Raw genomic sequence first — 25,569 nt, forward strand, 5'->3', positions numbered from 1 at the left:
AGCAGCTGTTTTCCAGTTACTCCATCAGTCCCAGCATCTCTAATCTTCAGATCCTCCCTGTGCCAGAGAGAGACACGCGAAGTCCAGCATCAGCTCTCCTACTGGGTGCTGTCTCTACAAAGCCATTCTTAACCCAAATACTCCTGCTGCCCTCAAGCTCTGTACCTGACTTGTACTAGGTGCAGCACCTTTACATGTAATTTTGCACATATATGTGGTCATCTGTGCTTTAGGAATCAGGACAAAGAACACAATGCAGTGAGCTCCAAGTCCATATGCTGGAGAATTTCTATTGCCCTCTTAGGCCTCCATTTCCCTCTGTGGCAGCCAAATTCTAACTAAGGCTCTTCAGTTCTGTTTTTAGAAGACAAAACTTTGCCTTCAACTGGCTTGGCGCTACTTCCATGTCACTCCTGGACATTCCTTGGAGTGTCCCATCAGGAGGCAGCTGAAGGACATCATGAAGCCTGTGAGTTACCCAAGCTCAAAGATTTGACAGGCAAAGATGAGCAGGCCAGCTTAGCTAAGGAATGGCTACTCACTGGACTCACCTGATCCCATGGTGTTGGTGAGATGCTGGCCAGTTTACATTAGTATGACATCTGGTCAATTTTTCTTGGTGTCACACTGGTGACAGGAGGACTGTGAAGCTGGTACATTGGCAGTGACGGATATCACTCACCTCTGAGTCCTGCGAGCCTGCCAGGGACTTCTACTCTGTGGTATGAAAACCATATGCATTTTTCTTGCTGAAGAGTTAGATCCCAAATAACTTCACAACACTTCCGCATTGTTACGTTTATTTTATTTATATTTGTATTCCATTTCTTCACCCATTATGATTGATTTGTAAAGTAAACTCTCCTTTTCTTTTAATGACTACAACAGTTAATGTCGGTCTTTCTTCCCATACAGTTGAACCATTATTTAATAACAAACAGAACTAAAAAAGTCTGAGACGAACATGACATCATTAAAAAAATTAACACACAAAATAGTGCTGATGCATGATGGAAGAAAAGAATCAACCACTTATTTATTAGAAAGATGCATTCCCCTTAAAAATTATCAAAATTAAAAAATGTATTTTATGGGAAAGAGCAGGAAGTGTACACATGCATATGCTGATGCTTCCACATCCATATCCCCAAACACACACACATACATGTATATATGTATATATATGCATTCATGCACATACACAGACACACATGTATTAGACTGGACAAGTAACTTCTTATTTTTTTCCCTGGGAGAAAATTATTATAACTTTTAATTATATTAATTACATCTGTCTTTAAAACAGAAAAACTTACTAAAATGCAGAACAGAAACTACTTTAAGAGCTCTAGCATATTTGGCTAAACCTTGGAAATCACTGTCTATTTAACATAAAATACATGAAAAAATCAGCTTTGATAATTTTTGATTTATATGTACACCACCACCAGGTTCTTACTGCTGATTTGGCTTGCTTTGCCCTTGGAATAGCCTCCAAAATTATTAAAAATGTCTTTTATTAAAAATTTCTTTGAATACATAAGAAAAAATGTTTAAATACTGACCACTCATATATACTGGGTGCCCCAGTGTTATCCCCTTTCTAAAGCCCATGGAGCATGCTACACCACAGCAATCACATTCCTGTTTTATACATAAGTGACTCCTGTTTTGCTGCTCTTGCAGGTACCTCCTGGTCTCTTGCTTCTGTTCTTCTGAAGAGATGACAGACAGCCAGCCCTCAGTGGTCTCTCTTCAGAGGGCACAGGTGAGAAACCTACTTTTGCCTTCTGGAGACACAGAGGGGGGTGAGAAACCTACATTTTATAACAGCACTGTCCTTGGGGAAGCACAAGGAACACTGAAAGGCTGAAGGCTGGCTCTGAGACCTCACACCCGGAGAAAGAAACATCAAGAACATGCAGGAAAGGTAGAAAGTGATAGGAAGGAGTAAGTAGCTTTTCGTGAGAGGGCTCCAAAACGTGCAAGTTATTCAACCCAAAAGTGCTAAAAGATCCTTTTAGTCTGTTTTTAAGAGAGACTTGGCAACAGTGGCTTCCCAACTACAAAGAGTATCATTCTCTGTATCCTCTCCACAGAACAGGAATTTGTGATTGCTGAGGTCAATGTTCACCCATTAGGTTTCTGCACATCTTGAGTTGTCTGTAGGTCCCTGTAGAGTTACACGTTATCTGTTTTCATTGTCTTTCCCTGCCTTGCTCTTAATGAATCCATTCATCAAGAGAATAAAATAACTTGTCCAGTGTTAAGTTTTGATACTTGGAGCTTGAGTTCTTGGAGAAAACTTTTAAGTTTCATAAGTCCCCAACTTCTCGCAAATCTGATAGAAATCATCAATTTCACTGTTGTGGATTAGTAAAAAGCCTCGCCCTTCAGTAAACCCTGGGACTCAATCACTCATAAAACCTAAGGGAGGTTATGCTAAGATTTGTTTCATATTACAGTTGTCACTAATCTATGTTCCCACAAAGCAGAAATTCATTACAAAATCTCTTATTACAGAGACAGTCAATGAAAGCTCTTAAGTCTTTAACCACTGAAGAGAAGTTTGGTGTCATGGGAACCTTTCACACTCTGAAGTAACGCTGTGTTTCAGTCAGTTGAAATGATTTCTCTATGAGGGCACTATAAAGTGCCTTGAAGCTTAACAGAACAGCATCTCTAAAGCTAAGTACCACAAAAAAACATAGGCAAGAAAAACAAAACCTGACTGAAGGACTACAAAGGTGATTAAAAAACTACAACAAAACAAAAAAATCCAAACAATAACCTCTTTTCTCCCTCTCCTCCCCCCACTCTTCCCAATCGCAGAACAATATGGAATGCTGGCATTATTAGGAACATATGTAATAGTAAGATCAGATAGAAAAAGAATTAACAACCAAAACATGATTCTATCTGTTTCTGGCCCTGAGCAAATTACTGATGAAGCTGGAATCCTTGATCACAAGAGTCAAGAGGAAGCTGCACTTCTACAGAAAGTGATAAAATGATGCTTTTATGTAGAGATGCCACATTCCAAACATTATTCTTATTGGCTTATCAGCTACCAGGCAGAGGAACAGGAGAAACAGCCTGTGGCCAGGTGGTATCTGAATACCTGTGCTGTGGAAGCAGGAGTACCTGTTGGGAGATACTCAGCGGAAGGTCGCATCCTACCGTTTGGAGGAAGGAAACTCCATGTTCTTCCTAGCAGAAGAAGCAACCAAAACAACTACACTTTGCTCTTCTTTGCAGCTGGTTCAGCTCCTGCATTATAATGGGCTTTTCCCATTACAGGGATTTTGGCCAGGTCAAAACCAAATCCTCTAAGGTTTAACTCTGCATTTCACTCTTCTGCCTCATACAGAGTGCCATGCCAGAAAAAGAAACATGAGGGTTTTGGGGAAAAAAAAACAGTTTAAAAGAAAAGAAAAACACTCCAACAATTAAGTTTTGCATTCACAAAGTTAATGCAATCATAAAAACCTAACTGAGAAAAAATTCTACTTAATCTTCAGACTGAGCTGCAGTGAATAGACTCAAAACAGCATATGTTAAGTAGTGTAATAAAATACGGAATAAATTATGCATAAAATACCACGTTTTTCAATTTGTGTAGTGACTTTGATCTTTATGCACAGAATTCCACATGTTTGCATATTCATGTTAATCTTTCAAATACAGTGCTGCCCATGTTCAAATACAGAACACCACATGGCAACTGTCCACAGTGGCAGTGGAATTCAAGAGCACTGCATCAACTACAGCTCCATCTCAAACACTGCCACAGCTCAGGCACTTCGGAGGAGTTCAAAAAACTCCTTCATAAGCAATTAAAGTTGCAATTCCAGGCAGTTGCCAGCTACATGAACCGCCCCAAAGATGTTACATTTTTCATCTTCTTTAAAATGAAGCAAGCTCAAGAGTAGCTGTGGAAATGAATTCCAGAAGCTAGTTATATCCTGAAGAAGTGACAGCAGGACAGAAATCATCTGTGTGTGTGTTCCAATCCCCAAAGAATTAACCTGATTGCAAAGATCACCAACAGAGGTAGGAACATTTAGGTCCATCCCCTTTAAAGCAAAGGATAATGCTGCTTGTGTAGTTCTTGAAATGCAGGAAAGCCTCCACCATGGGTACACCAAATGTTCACACACAAAACCACTTTTTCCCAGCAAGAACGTGATCGCTGACATTTATAAGTCCTGATTTAAACAAACAGGCAAGTAAATCACTATGTGCTATAACACTGAGCTAGAAAGGGCTTGCTGCTATTCTCCAGTGTCTGCTACCTCTCTACTTCAAATGATCCAGTCACAAGATACTCCATGAGATTTTCTTCTGATGCTGTCTCAGAAGATGTAAACATACCTAACTTACTCAGGGAGAAGGCAGCAACAGGGTTCAGCACTTACTCAGGAAAAAGCAATTTTTCACAATAACACAAGTGTGCAAAATTCATTACAAGGCACAGAATACATAGATGCGTTCCACTTGATTCTCATGTATTTAGCAGTATTTCTCTTGTGATACCTCTGTTAAGTATCACCTTAGTTCTTTATTTTTTTATTTTTTAGAAGAAAGCCTCTTCAGGGCTTATTTGGCATAGAAGGTTTGACTTACTGCAATGCATCCTTCCAGACTGTCCATACACGTAAGGAAATTAATATGTTAATTACGTTGGATTAAGTTCTGGCAAAAAAATGTTGTGTTAGTCCAGTGTATAAAGCAAGACACATTGCTGGGCACTGTATAGCTGCAACAGAGCTCTTCAATTAGTCCCTCCTTAGCTAACCTTTTTAGTACTCATCTGTATTGTATCTTCTTGAAAGTTATTAAAATTAGATTTCTTTTTCTCTGAACACATGAAACTTTAGGGTGATTGAGAAGGATCAGTTTTCTAAGGGGATAGAAGGATATGAAATTACATGATTGGTGTATTCCATAGGGTACTTCAGCAAAATGATGTCTTTAGCTGTTTTTTTAATGTAATATACAGATACTGAGCACATTCGCTGTCAGTCACAGCATGAATTCAAGGAAAATACCTCAGCACTGCAGAGTTATATCTGGATCCCTGCTCATGTAATTGAGATAAGAAACCTCCCCACTGTCATTAAACTATGAGTCACAATGAAGCACAAACTGCCTGTTCAGCTGAAGGACATGGCTGTCTTCCCAGAAACACAAGGCTTGCTGGCATTTGGGAATGGTGGCCAAGCCTTGGGTGGCCTGGTGCAAGGTAGGGGGCATTAAAGGTGAAGATGCCTTTGATTCCAGAACCTCTCTAATAGTCTGTTGCAGTAAGGAAAGAAAGTACATACCAAGAAACAAAAGAAAAAGAAAACAAGATTGCAGATTTCATTTCAAAACAACTAGTCTGAAGGCTAGCACACAGGCCTGAATTTCAGTAGAGCTTTAGCAGCAGGAGCACTGTCTTGTCATCGTGGCTGCAGAGGTTCTTATCCCTAACAAAGGAGCTAGAACCAATATGATTCTTCTTTTTCTCAATAATCCATGTTGATTAGATGAGGTTCCTAGCAGTATATTCAGGGTTAAAAACATTGACACTGGAGAGAATCATTTGTGACAGTAATTTTGGTTCCCAGCTTTCCTGCTTTCAGGGCTTAACAAGCAGGCTCAGTCCATGAGAGCTATCATTTTCTTGAACTCTGCAGTAGGAAGGAAACTGGACTTTGCTTTTCTTCAGTGGATAGTTTTTAGCGACACATCCTGGTTGTCATCTCTTTCTGTAAAACAAGAAGGGGAAATAAAAAAGCAAATGGCATTTGTGATAAAGTGTGCACAGGCCTCTTCACTGTTAGTATTTCTGCAGCTCTGCAAATCCATGCGGTTTTATGTGGCACCACGCTTCTGCCCCCTCTGTCACTTTCAAGGACAGTGAACATAAGTGGCAATTCAAATATAGCATTTTGTCACTTTTGACAGCTTTAGTAACTTAATAAATCCCTAGCCATATCAGGTAAATTGTGTTGCATCCCCCCATGTAAAGAAATAAATCACCTGCAAATGCCAGAAACCTTTTAATTTGATGTAAGAAAAAGGATTCAAATCATTCTCATTGAACCTGAAGCCAACAGGAATCCTAGATACGCCTTTTTTGCCTAGTTATTTCTGCCTACACACAGGCACAAAGGGCACAGGAATACAAATTTTCTTGAGGACTTGCCCAGAGCTATAGCACTCATCGTTAGTATGGGGTTCTGGACCATTCTCAGACTCCATTAGGAACAGGGGTTTGGGATCCACATCGGGATTTTATTTGATCTGATTTACAAGCACTCTGATACAAACTTTCTGGTAACTGGCTGCCCCATTCTATAAAACTTCATATTTGAATTTTTGAACTGAACAGTCAGTAGATTTTCTGAAAAGGCATTATCTGACCAACAGCCATCCACATACACCAGACCACACAGCATTTATCTTGGAAAATCAATTCAGATTTACCAAGTTATCAAAAGTCTCTGAAAAACCTCTTAGCTTGCTTGAATAATTTCTTATAATTTATAAGGTCATTAGGATCTAATGCCAGCAGCTTCATGATAATTTTGTAACTGTATCTTTCTCTGTATTTAACAGATTACTTTTCCACCTAGAATCTTACACGTAATTGTAGGGCTTTTTCCCCCCTTACAGACCTTTAACTAGTTTTTCTTTCTTGTACATTCATCTTGCATTATCTATTATTTTGTTGCCATGCATGTAACAGAATGGAATATTGTCATTGGTCATAAAGACAATGGTAATTACTACAGAATTTTTACAGTAACGTGATCTTTACAGTGACCCATACATTAGGCTGAACTAGTAGTGGCTCTCCTCTAATTTGTTAAAGATTACAAAGGTGACTGTTCATGGAAAAATGTCTCCTTTTCTCCCTAAATATTTTGTGGGGGTTTTTTTTGGGGGGGTGTTTTGTTTTTCTCTTAAACAGCTGCAATTAGGTTTATATCATCACAGCATCAAAACCAAATGCAGACCTTTATTTAATTCAGCGCAGTGTTGGACAACTTCCTACTGAAGATTAGTTAGATGCTAATGCTTTTCAAGGCAGTTCTTAACCTTACTGGCCCCTAATTTTGAACATACTCAGTGTCTGCATGTTCACAGTGTACTCCCTATAACCAAGGCTGATAGAATTGTGAGGCAAAACACTACAACTTCCTTTTGCAACTGTTGCTGAACAGCAATTTTCAGTCAGACTGTAGCACCTTATCCTGTTATAAAAGTAGTCCACAGAGTAATGTGGACCATGTCAGAGCCATTGTAAACTGGGCCACCCTCCTCCAGACACAGTGAGAGGGAAACTGCAATAGCAATAGAGGCAGGAATCTAGATATGGGTAAATGCATGCAGGAAAAGGAAAGATGACTATGACAACTTGGATGATCTATGCAAAAGATGTAAACTGGAGGGCTTTAAACCACTTTGCCATGACAGTCATGAAGCATGAACCTATCATTTCTAACTTCTCTATCCATTTCTAACTTCTCTGTAGAGGTAGAATTTATTTTTTACAGTACTACTAATTCTCCCCAAGCCTCTCTTTCCCTTAATTTCTGAAATTTTTTTGGTTATACAGTTACAACCAAAGCCTTCTCCCTAGATCCTATTTCTCTACCCTGACAGGAGAACATTGCTGCAAATGGCTCTGCAACTTTCTCCTCGCTTCTGCTTAAAAGGCCTTCTGTCCCAAAAGCTGCTTGGCTACAGCTTTGGAAATGCTCACTTTAGTTGTAATGTCAGAAATATGCTTAATCTTACAAAAAATCAACTTCTCTGATGCACAGAAACATTCTCTGTATTGGTTACTGGTTGTTACTAGTAAATGAAGGACACAGAAGTACAGACACATTGCATTCCAGCATATATGTGCTTAAGCTTTTTCTGATTACAGCCAATGACAGTGAATTAGATGTGCTTTAAAAAAAGAAAAAGCTCATGATTCCTGTGATAGTGAATCAGTACAAGCTTTGTGGGAGTGACCCACTTCTTGTTATTTTCTTAGAGGAATTTACAATAGAGAGGAAAAACCACCAGGAATAATTGTATCTTCTAAAAGAGACTGATACAATTATGACTCTGTCAAAGAAAAAGTTAGCTTTACTCAAAATGCTGGTAAGGAGAGGAAGGGTCACACCCCCAGTGTGCAGCCTTCGCTGGGTGGCAGCACGAAACGTGCTGTGTGCTGCAGAACCTGCTGCTGAGCAAGCTACTCCTACTTGCCAAACTCTGCCCCCTCTCAGATTCTTACCTTTAAAAATTAACCACCCACTCTTCACACCGCCTACTAGAATGAATCTCACTGATTCTGATGGGCACCAGAGAATTTAGCACATAATCCCCTCTCCACTAAAACCTGCAGAAGAGCACTCCTCCCTGCCCCAAACCTCCTCAAAATCTGACTCCTTAGTTATTCTCCTGCACAGCCTTAGGTGATGACTGTCTAACAAAAACTCAAAGCTGAATCTTCTTCAGTGCTTCCTGAGTCTTCTTGGGTTTGTGCTTCTCTGAAATTTCACTGTTCTTTTTAAATTGAGAAAGATGTAGAGGTATGCTCTTGACTAACAATTAATTAAAGACCCATAAGGAAAGGTATTTCCTAAACATGGGAAATGACAACTAGTTATTGACTGACTGTTCTGAGAAGGCAGGAAGACTGGAAATGCTGACTCTTTGGCTTAAGATACTGTGATACCCAGTCCCAGCTGGATATTATATGAAATATAAAGACTAGACAGACAAGGGAATCAGAAAATCAAACACAGAGACACAGACAGGCATATATGAGCATTTCAAAAGATATTTAAAACTTTTGGAGTTTTTCTGTGCTGACTCAACACCCAAAACCTCATTAATAGAATCTCCCCATACCAGAGTGTTTGATAGCAGATATATTTATTGAAAATTAATTACAAGACACTCCAGAGCATTATTCTGTTTTGCCACCTTTAGACTTGTTCCTGCTCTCAATTTTGGATTACACAGTTAACTCAAAAAATGAAGGCAGAAGTAAATGCTGGTTTTCAAATCCAAAATCCAAACCAGAAACCTGGACCATTCTATCTGTTGAATATGCGTAACACTAGCAACTGGGGAGAATTTAACACAGAACTCCCTTCTAAGGAACGTAAAGAGATACATTTGCTATTCTTTGTCAAGTCCTTAAGTATTTACTTACTTGCTGGAGATAACGCTAACAAGCCACTCTGTAAAAATCAGAAATCTATCTGTTTTGTTAGAATTTGTGATTTCATGGAAGGATGTATTCCTGAATATTTTTCAGAGAGTACCAACTTGATTTCACAGATGAAGGGAAAAAAGCAGTCTTAAAAAGGTAATCAGCATTTATATCTGAAGAACGTCTGGTCCTCTCTGCTCTGCAGTGCTTCAACATGCATTTCATGTACATTCAGCACATTAAATTATTTTAATTTTTACTTCTCAGTTCAACTTTAAATGCAGTAGGAAAGGAATGGAGAAAATACAACATCTCATAGCCATGAGTAGTTGAAGAAACCACTTTCTAACATGACAAACCTACCTGTGGGAAGATGTTGATAGAATCTAAACAGGCTCCAAGGAGAATGAGTTCTCCATAGAGAATGATGTTCTTCTGAGAAAATTGTGTTTCTATGCTTATGTGAGTAAAATATAGAGCTGGCAAAACATAGGGCAAAATCCCCCCAAACAAACATCACCTTTGTACCAGTATTAAATAGAAGACAGCAGTCCATCCTGAGCAAAAGCTGATAAGAAAGTGGATGAATTGAGTAAATAGTATAAATAACAGTATTCTATGAGAAAACCAGAAAAAAAAAATAAATGCAATAATGACCTTCACTAAAACCAGGGTTGCTTTAAAGACTCAAATCTTCCTTCAGTGCCTGAGTCCCATCCTCACTTCCAGTTCCCCAACTGAAGCAAAGCACGGCTTGGTATTTCCCCTCTCCAGCTCCTCCTGCTGCCAGTAAGCAAGCCTAAGGATGATGTGGAAGCATCTTGTTTTAATCCTTTGACAATTGTTTCAAACACAGTGAGGTTTTAAGATGTATACACAAGTGTGTCAGTAGGCAAGTAGATAGAGAAAAAGCATGACCTCGTGATAGGCAGAGATACCTTGCCTGGAGGCAGCCATCAGCGCAGAAGATGTGACCAAGTAACCATTAGCAAGGACACCATGTCACCATTGCCCAGCTTACTGACTTGGAGAAAACAACCTTCCACAGGGAGCCACTCATGTCTCCAAACACTGCAACCAAAAAGAACCATGGCCAGCATCAACCACATTCTTAATGTAAGGAACTTAGTATCTGTGCAACCATCCTGTGAAGCAATGCACGGTGTTGGGCAGAAAGGCAATACCCAAACAGCCCTTCTGATCTGAGGTTCATGACTAGAAGGCTCTGCTGAGCAGACACGGGCTTTCCTGGGGCACAGCTTTCTCCTCCCTACCCTCGCAGACAGAAGAGCATCCCACAGCCACAGGGAGTGCCATATGTATGTGGAGAGGCCCAGGGAAGCACCAATGCAGCCAGTTTGCAGTCTTTGCATAGTTCAGATCAGAACTGCAGAATAAGCAGATGATGAAGAAGACCTGTTCTTCAAAGCACAAATGACTATGATATCTGCAGCTTTTTCTTGCTGCTTTCTTCACAAACCTTTCAAAAGTTGAGAAATAATTAACATGTGGCCAAAGCTCTTTGTATCCTGATGACCAAACAGGCTGTTTACTACGGAATAGCATGGATCATGAGGTCTACGATCCTGTGCTGCACAACTGATCTATATTCAGACAGCTCATTGATCGGGATAGGAAAGCTGACACAAGAATTGCAGCACTAAAGTAATCTGCAACACTCCCTTTTTTTTTCTGGAATGTTTAGTTAGAAATATGTCCTCACTATTAATTTAGAAATTCTACTCTCCAAAGTAGTAAAAAAACTTCCACTATTTCTTTAGTTGCCCCTGTCTCTGTATCCTGACTGAAAAAAAAAAAAACCCAACAGACTGGTAATTGTTATCCAGTGGGTATATTAATCATTTGGTTATTTCCTTTGTTAGGTTTCATGATGTCTTCCTCTTGAATGAGTCTCAATTATCATGATGCATAGGATTAAATCAATCTCTCAGACAATCTCTTTGGCTTCAGGGTAGTTATCCTGAAACTAAGGACAGGCTGACAGTAATCCTATTTGGTTCCTCCTGAATTTGTATGGTGACGTTTGCAGGACACAGATAATACTCCTGTCTGCAAATGTAACCCCTATCACTGATGACAAAGGTATTTTATCAACTGACTCCAAGCAGGAACAGGATTAGGAAATTACCCTGGCAAATACTTCTGTGGGTAGGCACCTTTGCTACTTTCATGAAGATTATAAGCGGACATACAAAGAATATAGGTTGAAAAAGTGCAAATTCCAATTTTCACCAAAAACATTAAAAAATAAGTAGGCAAAGCAGTATTTTGGAGTAATCTCCAGTGAATTAAAAAAGGTATACTTTTATTTTAAAATACATCCTTTAAAATTTTGCCTGCATAAAAAGTCTCATTTAATCATCCTCTTTCACTCAACTATGCTTCATCTGAGTGTACCAGTGTCAAAACACCAGTATTTTGCCATGTTTTGCTAAACGTGCTACAGCTGAGTTTTCCACTGTTAGTACTGAATGGAGCTAGTGCCAGACATGCTATATTTATAGTATTTCTACTACATTTATGGCATTTCTGGCAACAAATTGCCTGATGAGCAAACAGTTTTTTGTTCTATAGACAAAGATGCAGCAAAGCTGCTAATTATTTAGTGAAAAGACACATATTAGATGTGTAGCAGTAGCTACTTGGGTCTCATGCACAGAAGCACAGTGACAGAGTTACAGAGCTGGGGAAGGGATATTTATGCTTTTCTGTAACCCTGGAAAAACAGAAGGCATAAAAGAGAAATTCTGATGTGTTCACCTGAGCACTACATGACTACAGAACTGTTAATCTGCCCATCCTGAAATGGGACTTGGGGGAACTCATGTGAGAACAGAGATTTCTTGATTTGGTATCCTGACTTCTGCGTTATAATTACTTTTCAGCAGCTCCAAATATTAGATGAAAACATTTTCAGAAACGAATCATAGCCAATGGAAGCTTTTACACTGAGAATAATGAGGCAAGAAAATCCTAATGCCCTTGTTTATCATAGAGATTAACTCCATGCTCTTGGAGGCAAGTACCAGCTTCACCATTTTTGCACATTCAGCTCCACTGATGGTCACCACTTCCAGGCCCAATTCAGCCAGTTGCTACAGTGGTTGATAGTCTCTGCATCTGAATGAAATCAGTATTTCAACAGCAAGCAGAACAATGCACATAAGCAATATTCTTCTCTACTTTTTGTCATTCAAGTGTAATTATTACTTCCTGTTCTTATGAAAAAATGCTCATAAAAATTACTTCTGACAAAAAGCTCAATGTTTTCATGTGATTTATAAAAGGAAACAACTTGAAAAGAATAAGCAAAGCAGATGACTATATTCTGCTGTCTACTATCCCTGACCTCAGAAGAAAATTTCACTACCATCAACAGTTTCCAATTATTTAGGAATCAGCTGGGAAACTAACTGATTTGCACTGCTATCAAACTGGTAGGAGTGGGATGGACTGAAGTTCTCCTCCCACTGGCACCTTTAGTTTAAAGGCCTTCTCAACAGCTTGGCAAGCCTATGGCCGAAGATGTTCTTCCCCTCTTCTGACAGATGCACTCATCAGCCTCTACCAGAGGAGGTTTCTCAAAGCTTGCTCACTTCCTGTTTCCACCAGTGTAACTCCTAGAGCAACAGCAAAGCAAATCAGCAAACACCAAGTCAAGGAAAACAAGAAGCTTTGGCCTTCCCATTTCTTTTGTGTGTGGAAAGGATCCAGTTTGCTGCTGAAGGTAAGAAGTGGAACTAGGAGCAAACTCTTCTCTTAGTACAACTCTTATTTTGTGGTACCAGACTACTCTGCAAACACTGTTAAATTCAGGCTCACAAGACTTCTTTCAGATGATAAGTATGTTTATATTTCACATAAGAAAAGCGATGAAGAGAGCTATTACCCAGAGATAGGCAAAAAACCTATAACAAATTTGAAACAAAAAGTAAGGATTTAACCAACACGCAACTTACTTAGAAAAGGATGCTTTGTACTGGGCTTAACTGGAAGGGTTTTGGTGGCAGGGGGCTAGCAGGGTGGGTTGTTGTGGCAGGAGGTCATGTACTGCGCCAGTCAGCTACTCCCATCTGCCCCAAACACCACTGCAATAAACCCACTGTGTGCCAAAATTTCAACTAGGGAAGCCCATGGTGCTTCTGCTCACAGATATTTAAGAAAGCAACAGCTGTTAAAAGGAGAGGACAAATGGTGGCACTGTTGGGATGTGGCTGGAGACATACTCTTGCTTAGAAGGGCTGTGTGGTAGAGCAGGCACAGCCCTGAAGGGACTGTGGATCATGGGATGCACACCACAGCAGGGACACCGTGGCGGGACTGTGTCCCACAGAAAATGGACAATGGGGTGAAGGAATACAAGTAAGAAGCAAGAAGCAACTGACACCTCCCCAGTCTCCTACTTTGCCCGTCACCTCACTTCACCTCACCTCACCTCACCTCACCTCACCTCACCTCACCTCACCTCACCAAAGGGATTTGGACTATCTGAGCGTAACATGCACCAAATGCAAGGGGAGAGGAGATCCAGAAGCAGAGAGAAGTATTTTACTGAATTGGAGCCCAGGAAACAAAGGTGCTTCTTTGCCAACTGTTTTGTTTAATTGTCCTTTTTCTTCTCAATACACATTAATCAAAAGAATTGTTAACTGGTAATAAATTAAGTAAATTCCATGAACCAATTCTGTTTTGCTCATGATGTGCTTATAAAGTTATATGGTATATTTTTTAAGTCCTACATACTATAAAATACATTGTTAGAGAAAAGGGGTCACAGGAAGGAGAGGGGCTATACTTGCCATATCTGTGCTAATGTTTGAACAACACATTTATATGCTGAGGCAGGTGCATAAAGATTCTCACTAAAAAACATGTTCAGATGCTGTGTTTGAAGTTTGACAAGCTGTCCCCTACAAATGCTAAGGGTGGGATGGGGGTAATAACCAGCCCTACGCCTATGGTGTTTTGGCCATGGGAAGAGGCTCAGAAGTAAATTAAGGTGAACTGCTGACAGTGGGAAATAAAGCTACCAGCTTTATTTCCACACAGGGAAAAGCCACACAGGGAAACAGCACAAAGCAAATAATACATCTTTAAAGCTCAATATGTTTCCCCACAGCCTCCCCATGGAGGCATACTTTAAAGGTCTTCTGAGAGCTCTCATGGTGTTGCCTTGTCTGTTTGTTGGCTGCAGAAAAGAATGAATATGCTTTTGGACTCCTTTTTTGCTAAATTAACCAATTGGATGTATGTTATTTCCTCAGGACCCCCTGTGGGGTCAGTGACCATGTCAGTTTCCTTTTTTGTCCCCATAGAAAACAACTCGATGAAAGAATCAGGAATCTGTCAAATTAACCCACTGATGAGTATGGGAAAATGACACGTAGCATTTTAAACTATAACCCCCTCTTTGACTGCAGAAAGGGCAAGTTATGCAACTCCCAGATGGGAGGGAGAACCCTGTTTGACTTATTTGCTTAATTTGATTTTATAACTCCTGCGCTGGGTTGCAAGAGGCTGGTAAAATCTATTTTAAACACAGAGCATAAGTCCTGAAGACTAATATTAAGATTCATCTACTGCCAACTTCCCCAATTATTCTCCCTTTGTAAAGTTATGTTGATAAATCAGTTGTCTTCCCATCTATTAAAGCATGTGGCAGTCTGTTTATTTAATCATCTCTTGGCCCATTTTCTAATTAAGGGACATAATGCAGGCTCATTTCCTGTCATGGTGAACCTGGCAGTCCACCGGTTGTCCTCAACTACCACATTCAAATTCAAAATTATTTGTAATAACTGCTTTGTTTGGCAACTCCTTCCCCTCTCCTTGCTCAGCTGAAGAGAAAAATAAAGGCTTTTTTTTCTGCATTTTCACACTGCTAACACCCACCCAAGTCAAGGACAAGAAGAGGGAAGCAGGTGAAACGTTTATTTGGGAGATGGTGCATCCCAGCAAAGTTAATAATCATATGATGATTCCAAGAATAATTTTGTGAAGGAAGGAACACAAAAGGAAAGCACACACCAACCGGAGCACATTCCTACCTTGCTCTGCTGCTGGACTTGAGTACCCTCCTGCACCACTCTGGCCCCAAACCTTCATGAGCCAGCTTTGTGTAGGGCTAGCCACAGCATTAAATCATCTTTGTGCCCTCTGTATTCTAAAGCTCTTGTAACAGCCCTAAGATCACCTCTATTCCTATCTCCGAGATATTCTCATTTGTATCTTGCTTATGATTCAACTTCATCCTTTAACAGCTACAGCTAACCTAGCATCACTACTCCGGCAGAAAATTCCTCTTTTGCAGGGCTGCCTTCTATCCCCAGGGACATATTTATAGAGCATATTAAATCTCCTATACAGAAAAAAACACAGATACATTTCAATTTATCAATACATGCCAAATGAAGTGCCTTTCAGTGGGCCTCGCAAACTGCTGAAAACAAGATGATACATTTTGTCTTACTTCACAGACTCTCCTCCAATCAGTGTAAGCGTGTACAAGAACCACACCTGCAACAGCTCCAATTCCTGCAGAAATGCAGGGAAACATCACTTCGCCACACTTTCAGAATTACTTCATATCAACTATGCTACACTCATCATTGCAATGTACTTTTATATGAAACAACTAAAACATTATATGGTCCTGGGTACCCTTTCTAGGTGACACAAGGATTTGGACTACATGATATCCAGAGGTGCCAGCCCATATACCTCAGCTGTCCTAAAAAATAACCAAAAAACCAATAAATCCCAGTGATTCCAGGACTTTTGAATAGGCTGCATGATATAGTATATTCCAAACTCTGACCTACACAGAAATGTCTCCCTGATCTGTTTTAAAGTTGCCTAAACGCCCATAGAGAGGACTTGAACTGCTTTCTGAATTGTCCCCTACTTTTCTTTTTGGCTTATACTTTTTTTAGTTGCATCTGCAAGCAACAGCAAAAGCATTTCCATTTCTGGGTCCTTGCTTCTGGAAACAATAAATTTACTTTTAATCTATTTCAGTCCACAAGGAAGTGTCTGGTTTTGTTACACTGCTAATTATCTGAACCTCTGTCTCACCTCATCTATCTCACTTAGATTCAGAGTGTGCTCTGGATCTAACACACTCAATACCCTCACAAACACCTACTTAAAGACTTAAAAAACCTCACAATTCGCCTTTATATAGATAATGGTTCCCTTCATATGCATTTAAGTTACTGCCATGAGTTATTGCCATGCTGTTACTGACCTACGAAAACAGACAGAATAAAATTATATACTACATATATAGTACAGCAAGAAGCAGAAGACATATGAACGTTTATTTTCAAATACCAAGATTTTCCACCTTGTATTTTTCCATACAAAATACACTACACTTTTTTCTTTCTACAGAGCCTATTGAGCATTTTACAAATACTGCAGCAGATGGAATGGGTCTATGCAGAGGGGCAGAGTTCATCCCTTTAAATTGTCTATGTTGAATGACAGACCTTATTCCTAAAGAAAACTCACTGCAACAAGTATGAGAAAGACTTGGTGAAGGGAGGAGGAAAATGTCCTAGAGCTTTTCTCCAGACTCCACACTTACCAAAGGCTCTAGTTCTTTTCGGTCTATGAGGTTGAGCTCTGTCACAAAGTAATAAAAATGCTTGTAACAGGTGTTGACGTGGGCCTCCGCCCCCATAAGGATGATACGGTCGAAGTGATGGATGTAGACATGAACAAACACCCGGAAAAGTCGACAGAGTATCTTCTTGCAGATCTGGAGAAAGTTCTTTGGAAAGGGAACACCTGTGAATAGAGAAGGTAAGGTTGTCATAACCATCCTGTCATCCTCCCAAGACAAAAGCTTTACAGCAAAGTGTGAGATTGTAACTGCAAACTAGGTTATGACTTCCTAGGCCTCCTTTCCAATCTAGAAGACCACTTCATGCATATATTTATTTGACAGCTAGCACCAAAGATAGCCAAATACTTCAACAACTTTAATGGATCAAGACTGACAGGAAGAAGTAATTTCTTTTACCCTGTATAATTTAATGAAGGAACATCCAGTATTGTAACATTCAGAAAGGTGGTTTTTACTGCAGTGCATCGTGACCCATTAATATCAATGTATATACATCATGCAATGACTGTTCTCCAAAGTGATACATACAGAGCTCTTGTTAGGAGTAATAGGAACTTCCTGCTCATGTTATTCAACAGTGGCATTTCACAGCATCAAATTTAATAACACATTTAAAATAACTGACAGATGGACCCCTTTGCTTTCAACTTCCTCCCAGTTACATGTACCAATCTGATTGCTCCTTTTATACAAAATCTCTTGAAGAGACAGAAGAAACAGCTATCTCTTCTAAAACACTTTTAAACTTACACTAATTTGTAGCTGGACACTCCAAAGTAGCTGCAAAAGCACCATTTGCAAATAAACTGTCAGGCATCAATAATGGGGCACCAATAATTTCTTCAAAACTGCTCTATATTAAAGACTGATCTTGCACGGAATTATGTGCCACTGAGTTGTCCCAAAAATCTTAAAGTTTCATCTCCTTCTGTGATTGCCTCTCACACATAATGACTGTAGTGCCATGTGCAGAACTTTACTGTTACTTTGCTTTGTTGCAGTCTCCTGATTTTTTAGTTATAATTCATGTTCTAGTGGAATTTGAACCACATAAATGCAGCTATTGCTTCTTAAAAAATAAAAAAAACCTCACAGCCAACCAGTACCATATTCCCTAAAAATCTAATTAATGATCTGAACAAGAAAAAATTTATTATTGGCAGAACGAAGGAGATATAAATTAACACAGTTGCAAGCTTTTTAGTTTTCAAGTTCCAGTCTCCTGTTAAATATTGCTCAGCACTCATAAGAGTGGTGAATTAATGGACAAATTGCCCATCTCACTGAGGGTGATGTGAGGGTATACAGCGAGAATTTCCACACTAAAACCAGATTTTTGATTAGAGATCAAAAATTATCAATTGTGGCTGTAACCAGTCTGGATTTTATCAACATAAACATGCACCTTGTTTTGGGCTCCCTGGCCAAGGAGGTACTAGGATATATCCACTATGGCTATGAACAGTGGTGTGTCTACCAGGATGTGAATAGGAAAGCAAATTAGTCTGCAGAAGTGTCCTTTCAATGTATCCCTGAACTGTTCTACATTTGCCATTGCTGAGGTGCACATAATGTTGGGAAATGTCTTGGGTTTTTTTGGCCTGTACTGTGTTTACTAGAGTCAAATCCTTCTGAAATAATTTTAAGTAGCTTTAGAGTTGCAGTGCAGCCCTTCTTATTCCTGATATACAAACCAGGGATCAGAAAAATAGCTGCATCTATTAAAGTACAACCACTTTATCTTCTAAAGAAATGTTTGCTTTTTGTTGTCACATCCATCCACTTAAATGCTAAAGCTATTATGGAAGGTCATGGAAGAGAAGGCTTGAATGCTCAAGACACGAAATGAGGCATGGTTAAATTACAGAAATGACAATATGTACAGATGTCTTGGCAATGTTTAAATCACAACTCCACGTGATTAGCCAAGTACCTGGATTATTACAATTCTTGTTATTTCCAAGGGCAAAATAAACATAACCTATCAAAAATATAACAGAAACCCTAGGTAGCTGCTTATCAACCAGGGGAATCACCTTCATATTCCAGCCATCAGAGCATGGCTAAATTCAGTAATGATTAAAGCAGCAACCTGCTTTACATTTTTGTAAAATCAACCCAAACCAGAAATTTAAAATCATACCCAAGAAAATGTTAAGTCTGAAAAAAAGGGGAAGGGGAATAACTGGCACTTTTCACTGCAAGCTGGTCTGCTGAACTGAGAGATGAATTCTTGATAGCACTCTAATACTCTAATCCAGAACAGGTATGTTCCAAAATGGAGAATAATTAAGTTTAATCTTCCAAGGACTGACATATGATTGTTACTGAAAAATGTTGCTGTAATGAAGACATTCCTATTTCTGTGTTAACTGACTAAAACAATCTGAATAAACCAAGCTGACAAATCCTTTCTCTTCAGGCCATGTTCCCACTTCACAGTTATAGGCAGTAAGTGCAAAAGCCACAGAGCACTGTTTCTGCTGCAAGTGAGGACTTTCATTTTACAGCTTTTTAGATGCGTTACGCAGTCAATTTGAAAACATGTAAACAATACATTAAAAATAACTGGTACAGAACAGCCTAGGATTCATGACAAACTTGCAGTTTCCCCCTGCTCCTCACAGGAATCAAGATTTCAGACAAATTGTGTAGCTTCATTTGATGTTGCAGAATTTCTCCAATTTAGTGAAGCTGTATCTGATTCATTTGCTCTTAAAGAAACAGAGAAACATTGCTGGTATCACCCATATATCATTTGGGCACAGCAGAATTGGTAATGGCTCTCTGACTTCTCTCCCATTTTGGCAAAACTGATATACAAACGGAAATGTCCTAAAGAGTTAAAAAGCATCTCCTAGAATCACTGAAAGCAACTGATAACCGTGTAGTGAGCTACCTAGACTCCTCAGCTTTGGAAAGCGTGTCAGTCTGTCTGTCTGTCCCTGGCATACAGATGAGACTCAAAATCCAGTCAGCCTCTAGGTACTAACAAGCATATTGAGGTGGCTGCAGCCCTATTTTGAACACATGCCCTGCTGCTCTTTGCGCTCAGAATTAGATAAAAGAGAACAGATTCTGACCTCAATTATAGTAGAATGAGCTCAAAATAACGCCATCAAAATTGAAAAAATCAGAGCAAAATTATTCTAGATTTATATTCCAAGGTCAGAACTTGGCCTAATGTTTTGTTCCCACTGCAACTCTATAGTTATAAATAAATCAGCCACAGAACAGAGTAATTACAAGTGGCTCTTGGGACTAGACTTAGATTTAGACAATTTGATTTAAGAAGCCTGTTCTCCGTCCTCCAGCTCAGCCACAGCAGACTTAGAATCACGTAATCTTCAAAGCTGGAAGAGACCTAAAAGATCATCCAGTCCAACTGTCTACCCAGAACTATAACTGTAGTCCCTAAAACACTAAACCACATAACCAGCATCAGACCCAGATGCCTCTTGAACACTTCCAGGGATGGCAACTCCACCACCTCCCCCTAGGCAACCTATTCCAATACCTGACAACCTGATAGTGAAAATATTCTTCAAATTACTAATCTGGGTCTCCCCTGTCTTAGCTTAAGGCCATTTCCTCTTCTGCTGTCACTGAAGGCACAGTAGGAGAGACCAATCCCCACCTCCAGTCAGCTGGAACTTCTCCAGTTAACCAGGATGGCTGGTAGATGATTGAGAGTGGTTTGGCAAGTTCTCTTGCCAGTTCCCTCATTATTATGGGATGGATCCCATCAGGCCCCATAGACTTGTGTCGAATTGGCAAAGCAGGTCACTAACCAGCTCCTCCTGGATTATATGGGCTTCGCTCAGCTCCCCATCCCTAACTTCCAGCTCTGGGGGCTGCATATCCTGAGGACATCTGGTCTTGATATTAAAGACTAAGACAAAAAAGACATAAAGTACTTCAGCCTTTTCCTCATTCCCTGTCACTACACTACCCTCTTAATTCAACATGTGATGGAGATTGTCCTTGAACCTCCTTTTGCTGCCGATGTATTTACAGAAAGTTTTTTTGTTGTCCTTAACTGAAGGCCAAATCAAGTTCTAGCTGGGCTTTGGCCCTTCTAATCTTCTCCCTCCATGGCCTTGCTGCATCCCGATTATCCTCTGAAGTTGTATGACCCTCCTTCCACAGACAATAGCTTCTCTTTTTTTCCCCTAAGTTCCAGCTGAAGATCTCTGTTTAACCAACTCAGTCTTATTCCTGACAAGTTGTCTTTCTATGTGTGGGGACAGCCTGCTTCTGAATATTTAACAATTCCTTTCTAAAGCACATTCAGCCTTCCTGGACTCCCTTTGCTCTCCAGGACTGAGTCCCAAGAGACTCTTGTCAATCAATCTCCTGGACATGCCAAAATCTGCCTGCCAGAAGACCAAAGTGGAAGTTCTGCTGGTGCCCCTCCTTACTTCACCCAGTATTGAAAAGTAGTATTTCATGATCACTATGCCCAAGACAATCATCGACCACCACATCACCCAGAAATGATGTTCACAATCAACCAGTCTAGCAGGGCACCTCCTCTACTAGGCTCATTTACCAGTTGTGTAAGGAATTTGTCTTCCACACACTTCAAGAACCTCCTAGACTGCTTTCTCTGTGCTGTGTTGTAATTATAGCAGACACCTGGCAAGCTGAAGCTGCCCACAAGTATTAGGGCTGGGGACCATAAGACTTCTGACAGTGCTTGTAGAATGCCTCATCAGCCTGTTCCTCCTGGTTGGGTGGTTTAACAGATTCCCACCATAAAACCTGCCCTGCTGAACTTTCCCCAGATCTTTACCCATAGGCACTCATCTGTGTCATCTGCATCATCATCACTTTCAATACAATCAAAACCCTCCCTTAATGCACAGAGCCACCCCACCGCCTCTGTTTCCCTGCCTGTCCCTACTGAGGAGCTTGTAACTATCTTTTGGTTACAACTCCAGTCATGGGAATCACCCCACCACGTTTCTGTGATCGCAAACACATTGTAGCTTTCCTGCTGCTCCATGGTTTCCAGTGCCTCCTGTTTGTCCTCCATTTGCATGCACTGGTGTAGGTGCACTTCAGCTGGGCTGTTCACTGCACCAATTCTGACACTTCACCCCCAGGCTCATCTATAGAGAGCCTGGCCTTATCCCCTTCCCCTTCCTGACGTAGTTTAAAGAATAACTGTCTTACCTGCTGCAATAAAGGGGTAGAATGTAAACTAACCACACTAGATTGCTCAGTTATGGTTATTAAAAGACAAAAGAAAACAAAGACGTTACTGAAATTCTTGAGCTAGCTGATACTTTCTGAGAAAAGTATTTCTGAATGAGTGAAATGGCAGCCTTGATTCATATGCAGGCTGAGCCCCAGTGCTGCCATAATGGAAGAAAGTAGCAAAAGGATCCTTTTGGTTAAGCTGGTGTTCAAAACCCTAGAGTTCCTCAATGCGTTTCAAGAAAGTGCAAGCAGCTTTCAAATATTTCAGTCAGATAGCAGAAGCTCCTTTAACTCAGAACGATGTATGCAATTGGGAAATAATACAGTGAGGCTTAGATATGCATGGTATAATTGGTAACAAACACAGTGAGTATGACTGTACCCACACCTCTCGGGAGTGTGGGCTGTACATACCACTGATGTACTGAGGTGCAGCAGTGCAAAACCTGAGGGCAGCCCTCCCCTGCTGCGGGGGAGGGCTGCCCTAGAACCGGAACACGCAGGATGGTCATTCCATGGCCACGAGCTGTGGGGCTGGTCAGACACGGTTCTTGTAGAAGCGTTGCAGGTTTAGAAAGGCAGCTGTTTGGTTCCTGGTCTCCATGGTGTTTTTATTGAGGAAAACAGGGGAGGAGTGGGGAGACTGTGGAGGGGGAAGAGAAGGCGAGGGAGGGTGCAGGTTCCATATGAGCCCAGAACCAAAGAGGCTGTTCCGGATCTGGCTGGGGATTTTATCTCTAGGGATGGGGGGCGGTCCTGACTCACATCCAGTCAGAAGGGGTCAGGGGGGCGGGGTCAGGGACAGGAAGGACACACGTTACAACACTGAGGGATGATCACCTCCTGCAGAAAAGCTGCACCTTTAAACCCTGGTGAAAGATCACAGAATCACAGAATTGTTGGGGTTGGCGGCCCCCAACCTTTATGTCTTCAGCCAGTACTCCCTCCTTTGTTAATACAAGGTCCAGCAACACACCCTTCCTCACTGGCTCCTCCACCACTTGCATCAAATTGTTATCTTCAATAAGCTGCAGGAACTTCCCGGACTGTGTGTGCTGGGATGTGCTGTCCCTCCAGCATATACCACTAAGTGCCTCAGAAGAACCAAAGCCTGTGACTACAAGGCTATTTCCAGCAGTTCATAGAAAGCCTCATCAACTTCCTCCTCCTGATCACACAGCTTATTGTGAACACCCACAACAGTGTGACCCAAACTGTGCCTGTACCTTAATTCTTACCCATAAACTCTCAAATGGATAGAGCTTGATGCATTCCAGTTGCTCTCTCACATAAAGAGCAACTCAGGTGCTATCAGGTGATTGCTCCTGTGCTGGAGTAAATATTCACCTGAAGTAAATGTTCATCTCATAAAAGGAAAGGCATTTCAAACCACTCTGGAAAAGGAATGAGAGTACACAGGGCTTTATACTCACACATGACAGCACTTTCCAAGAAATTTCAGGTTCTGTCAGCAAGCATACACACACACACACACACACACACAAATCCACAGGCAAGCATACACGGAAGGCTGAAGAAAAGCTATCATTGACTGACAGGTTTTGGATTCATCATAATTCCAAACTAGGAACAAAAATCCCATCTAGAGAATTTGAATACTTTGATTGCATATGTCCTGTAAGACCTATGTTTACTGTTAAAGTATAGGCCAAAGATGCTTGGATTTACAAGGCACTCAAAACCTACTATTGACTGTGCAAAAGGAGCTACTAGCATTTAAACAGATTATTCCAGTATGCCATTAATAGATAAGATCTGACTCTTCAGATGCCATGGTGTCCATCTGGTACCTGGAAATCAAAGAAAGCTTTGCGACTAACTTCACTGAAAATGAATCTGGAAAATCAATAAGCAAGAGCATCCTACCTCTTTTAAAGAAAGAACCTAAGCAGAATAACAATATTTTAATGTCATTAGCAAAGGACAATTACAGAAACAATTTCAAAAGTTGGAATAAATGAACCTAAACCAATGACTTTTGCAAGATTAATGGGCTAAGTAAAATTTTGAACAAAAATAAGTCAATAAACTTCAAATATACTAATGGATCAAAAGTTTTCAAAGAGAACAAATAGAAGTCTTATTTTAAGACGTAACTAACCAAAAATAAATTTATTTGCTCTATTATCAAATGCAGCTGAGAAAGGGAGGCCCCCTGATTTCACTGGAATAAAATTTCTCTTTTACGGATTTATTACAAGGTTAATGCAAACTGAATCCTTCCCTAAGTTGGCATCCATCATCCAATCCTAAAGTCAGGCAACAGTAAAAAAGTTAATTGTTCCCTGCAGTAGCACCTCATTAACATGAGTGCTTAGATTTTTCTTGGATGACCAATTTCAGTGGCCACTGAAGCTAGAGTACAATATACTTCAGCATTCTCTGGGTTCTTGCTCTTTACTCTGTTAGCTCACCCACTCAGAACACCCTGGCCTGCTTGACTTTCTTTGGCAGTTATTCACAGTCAGTCAACCATGGCAGTTTAACCATTTTCTGCTATTTCAACTAAGTTCTTGGGTTTGTTGAATCACCAAGAATTATCTGGTGCCCTTGGTGTATAAGACTTTTGTAAACATCTCCTCCCACTTTCAAGATCACAGTAAACTCTTAAAACTCTCCTACTGCCCTTTTTTTTATTCCTTCAGGCAGTAGTTTCACCACACTCCTGGAAGATAATGCTGTGTATGGCCTGAGATTGAGATTGTCCATTGCCCTGAATCATGTGCTGCCTCTTACACAATGCCAGCATCCTGTGTAAGGCTTATCCAAAGAACCTCTTGTTTCTGTCATTTACATAGTGACATCATCAAATCATTAATAATTTCTGAGAATTTAAAAGCTACTCTGAGCTTTTCCTTTTCCTTTGAGACCACCATAGCTAAAAGTAAACATTAAGAGAGTCTTCTGCTTCAGCTCAAAAAATAAAAGAGGGAAAAACCCAATTTGAAATGTTAAAAAACTAGTAAAATATAAACTGGAAGCTTTGTGACTATCCCTCTTGGAATAATCATGTTAGAAAAGAAGCACTCTGTGGAGTTCAAACGCGGTATGCAGATGATAAGTCTAATAGATATCTTTAAGTACCACTAGGTAATTTTACAGCTTGTCCCTAGCCAACAGGGGGAAATGGGCCATTAAAGATGCAGTACTAAGAAAGAACCATCTGCCAAAGCCAGCAGAAGCTGGTTGGTTGAATTAGTGGCTGGGGTCTGCAGCTAAGAGGCCTTCTACTCATTTCTTTGTCTATCTCAGTAAACAGGAATTAACAGTAGGATTTTTTAAATAGAAAGCAGTGTCCATCTTGCACTGTAAGGAGTGTTGGAAGTTTCCCCAGGAAGACAAATTACTTGCCTTTTTGGAATCATATTCTGACAAATAGGTTATTAGTCAAAACTTTAGTCATTGGGTAACAGAGCTGGTGGTGGAAGATACTCCTATCTGGGTGAATAAATGCAAACCAGATGAATATATACATTATAGGAAG

At 40.3% G+C, this 25,569-nt stretch overlaps 1 protein-coding gene across 6 annotated transcripts in view; it reads right to left on the reverse strand.

Annotated features, from left to right (window-relative positions):
- Nucleotides 1–787: 787 nt before the first annotated feature.
- MOB3B (MOB kinase activator 3B) overlaps nt 788–25,569 on the reverse strand; it is a 79,109-nt gene continuing 54,327 nt past the window's right edge. For all 6 annotated transcript variants that reach the window (XM_085041750.1, XM_085041753.1, XM_085041754.1 and 3 more), the window contains 2 exons: nt 16,818–17,020; nt 788–5,753 (listed from right to left, as the gene is read on the reverse strand). In XM_085041750.1, coding sequence (XP_084897876.1) covers nt 5,724–5,753; nt 16,818–17,020 — 233 coding nt within the window. In that variant the 3' untranslated portion in view covers nt 788–5,723. The remainder of the gene's footprint in view (nt 5,754–16,817; nt 17,021–25,569) is intronic.

This window comes from Lichenostomus cassidix, chromosome Z, assembly GCF_008360975.1.
Source record: "Lichenostomus cassidix isolate B80296 chromosome Z, HeHo_3.0, whole genome shotgun sequence".
NCBI lineage: Eukaryota > Metazoa > Chordata > Aves > Passeriformes > Meliphagidae > Lichenostomus > Lichenostomus cassidix.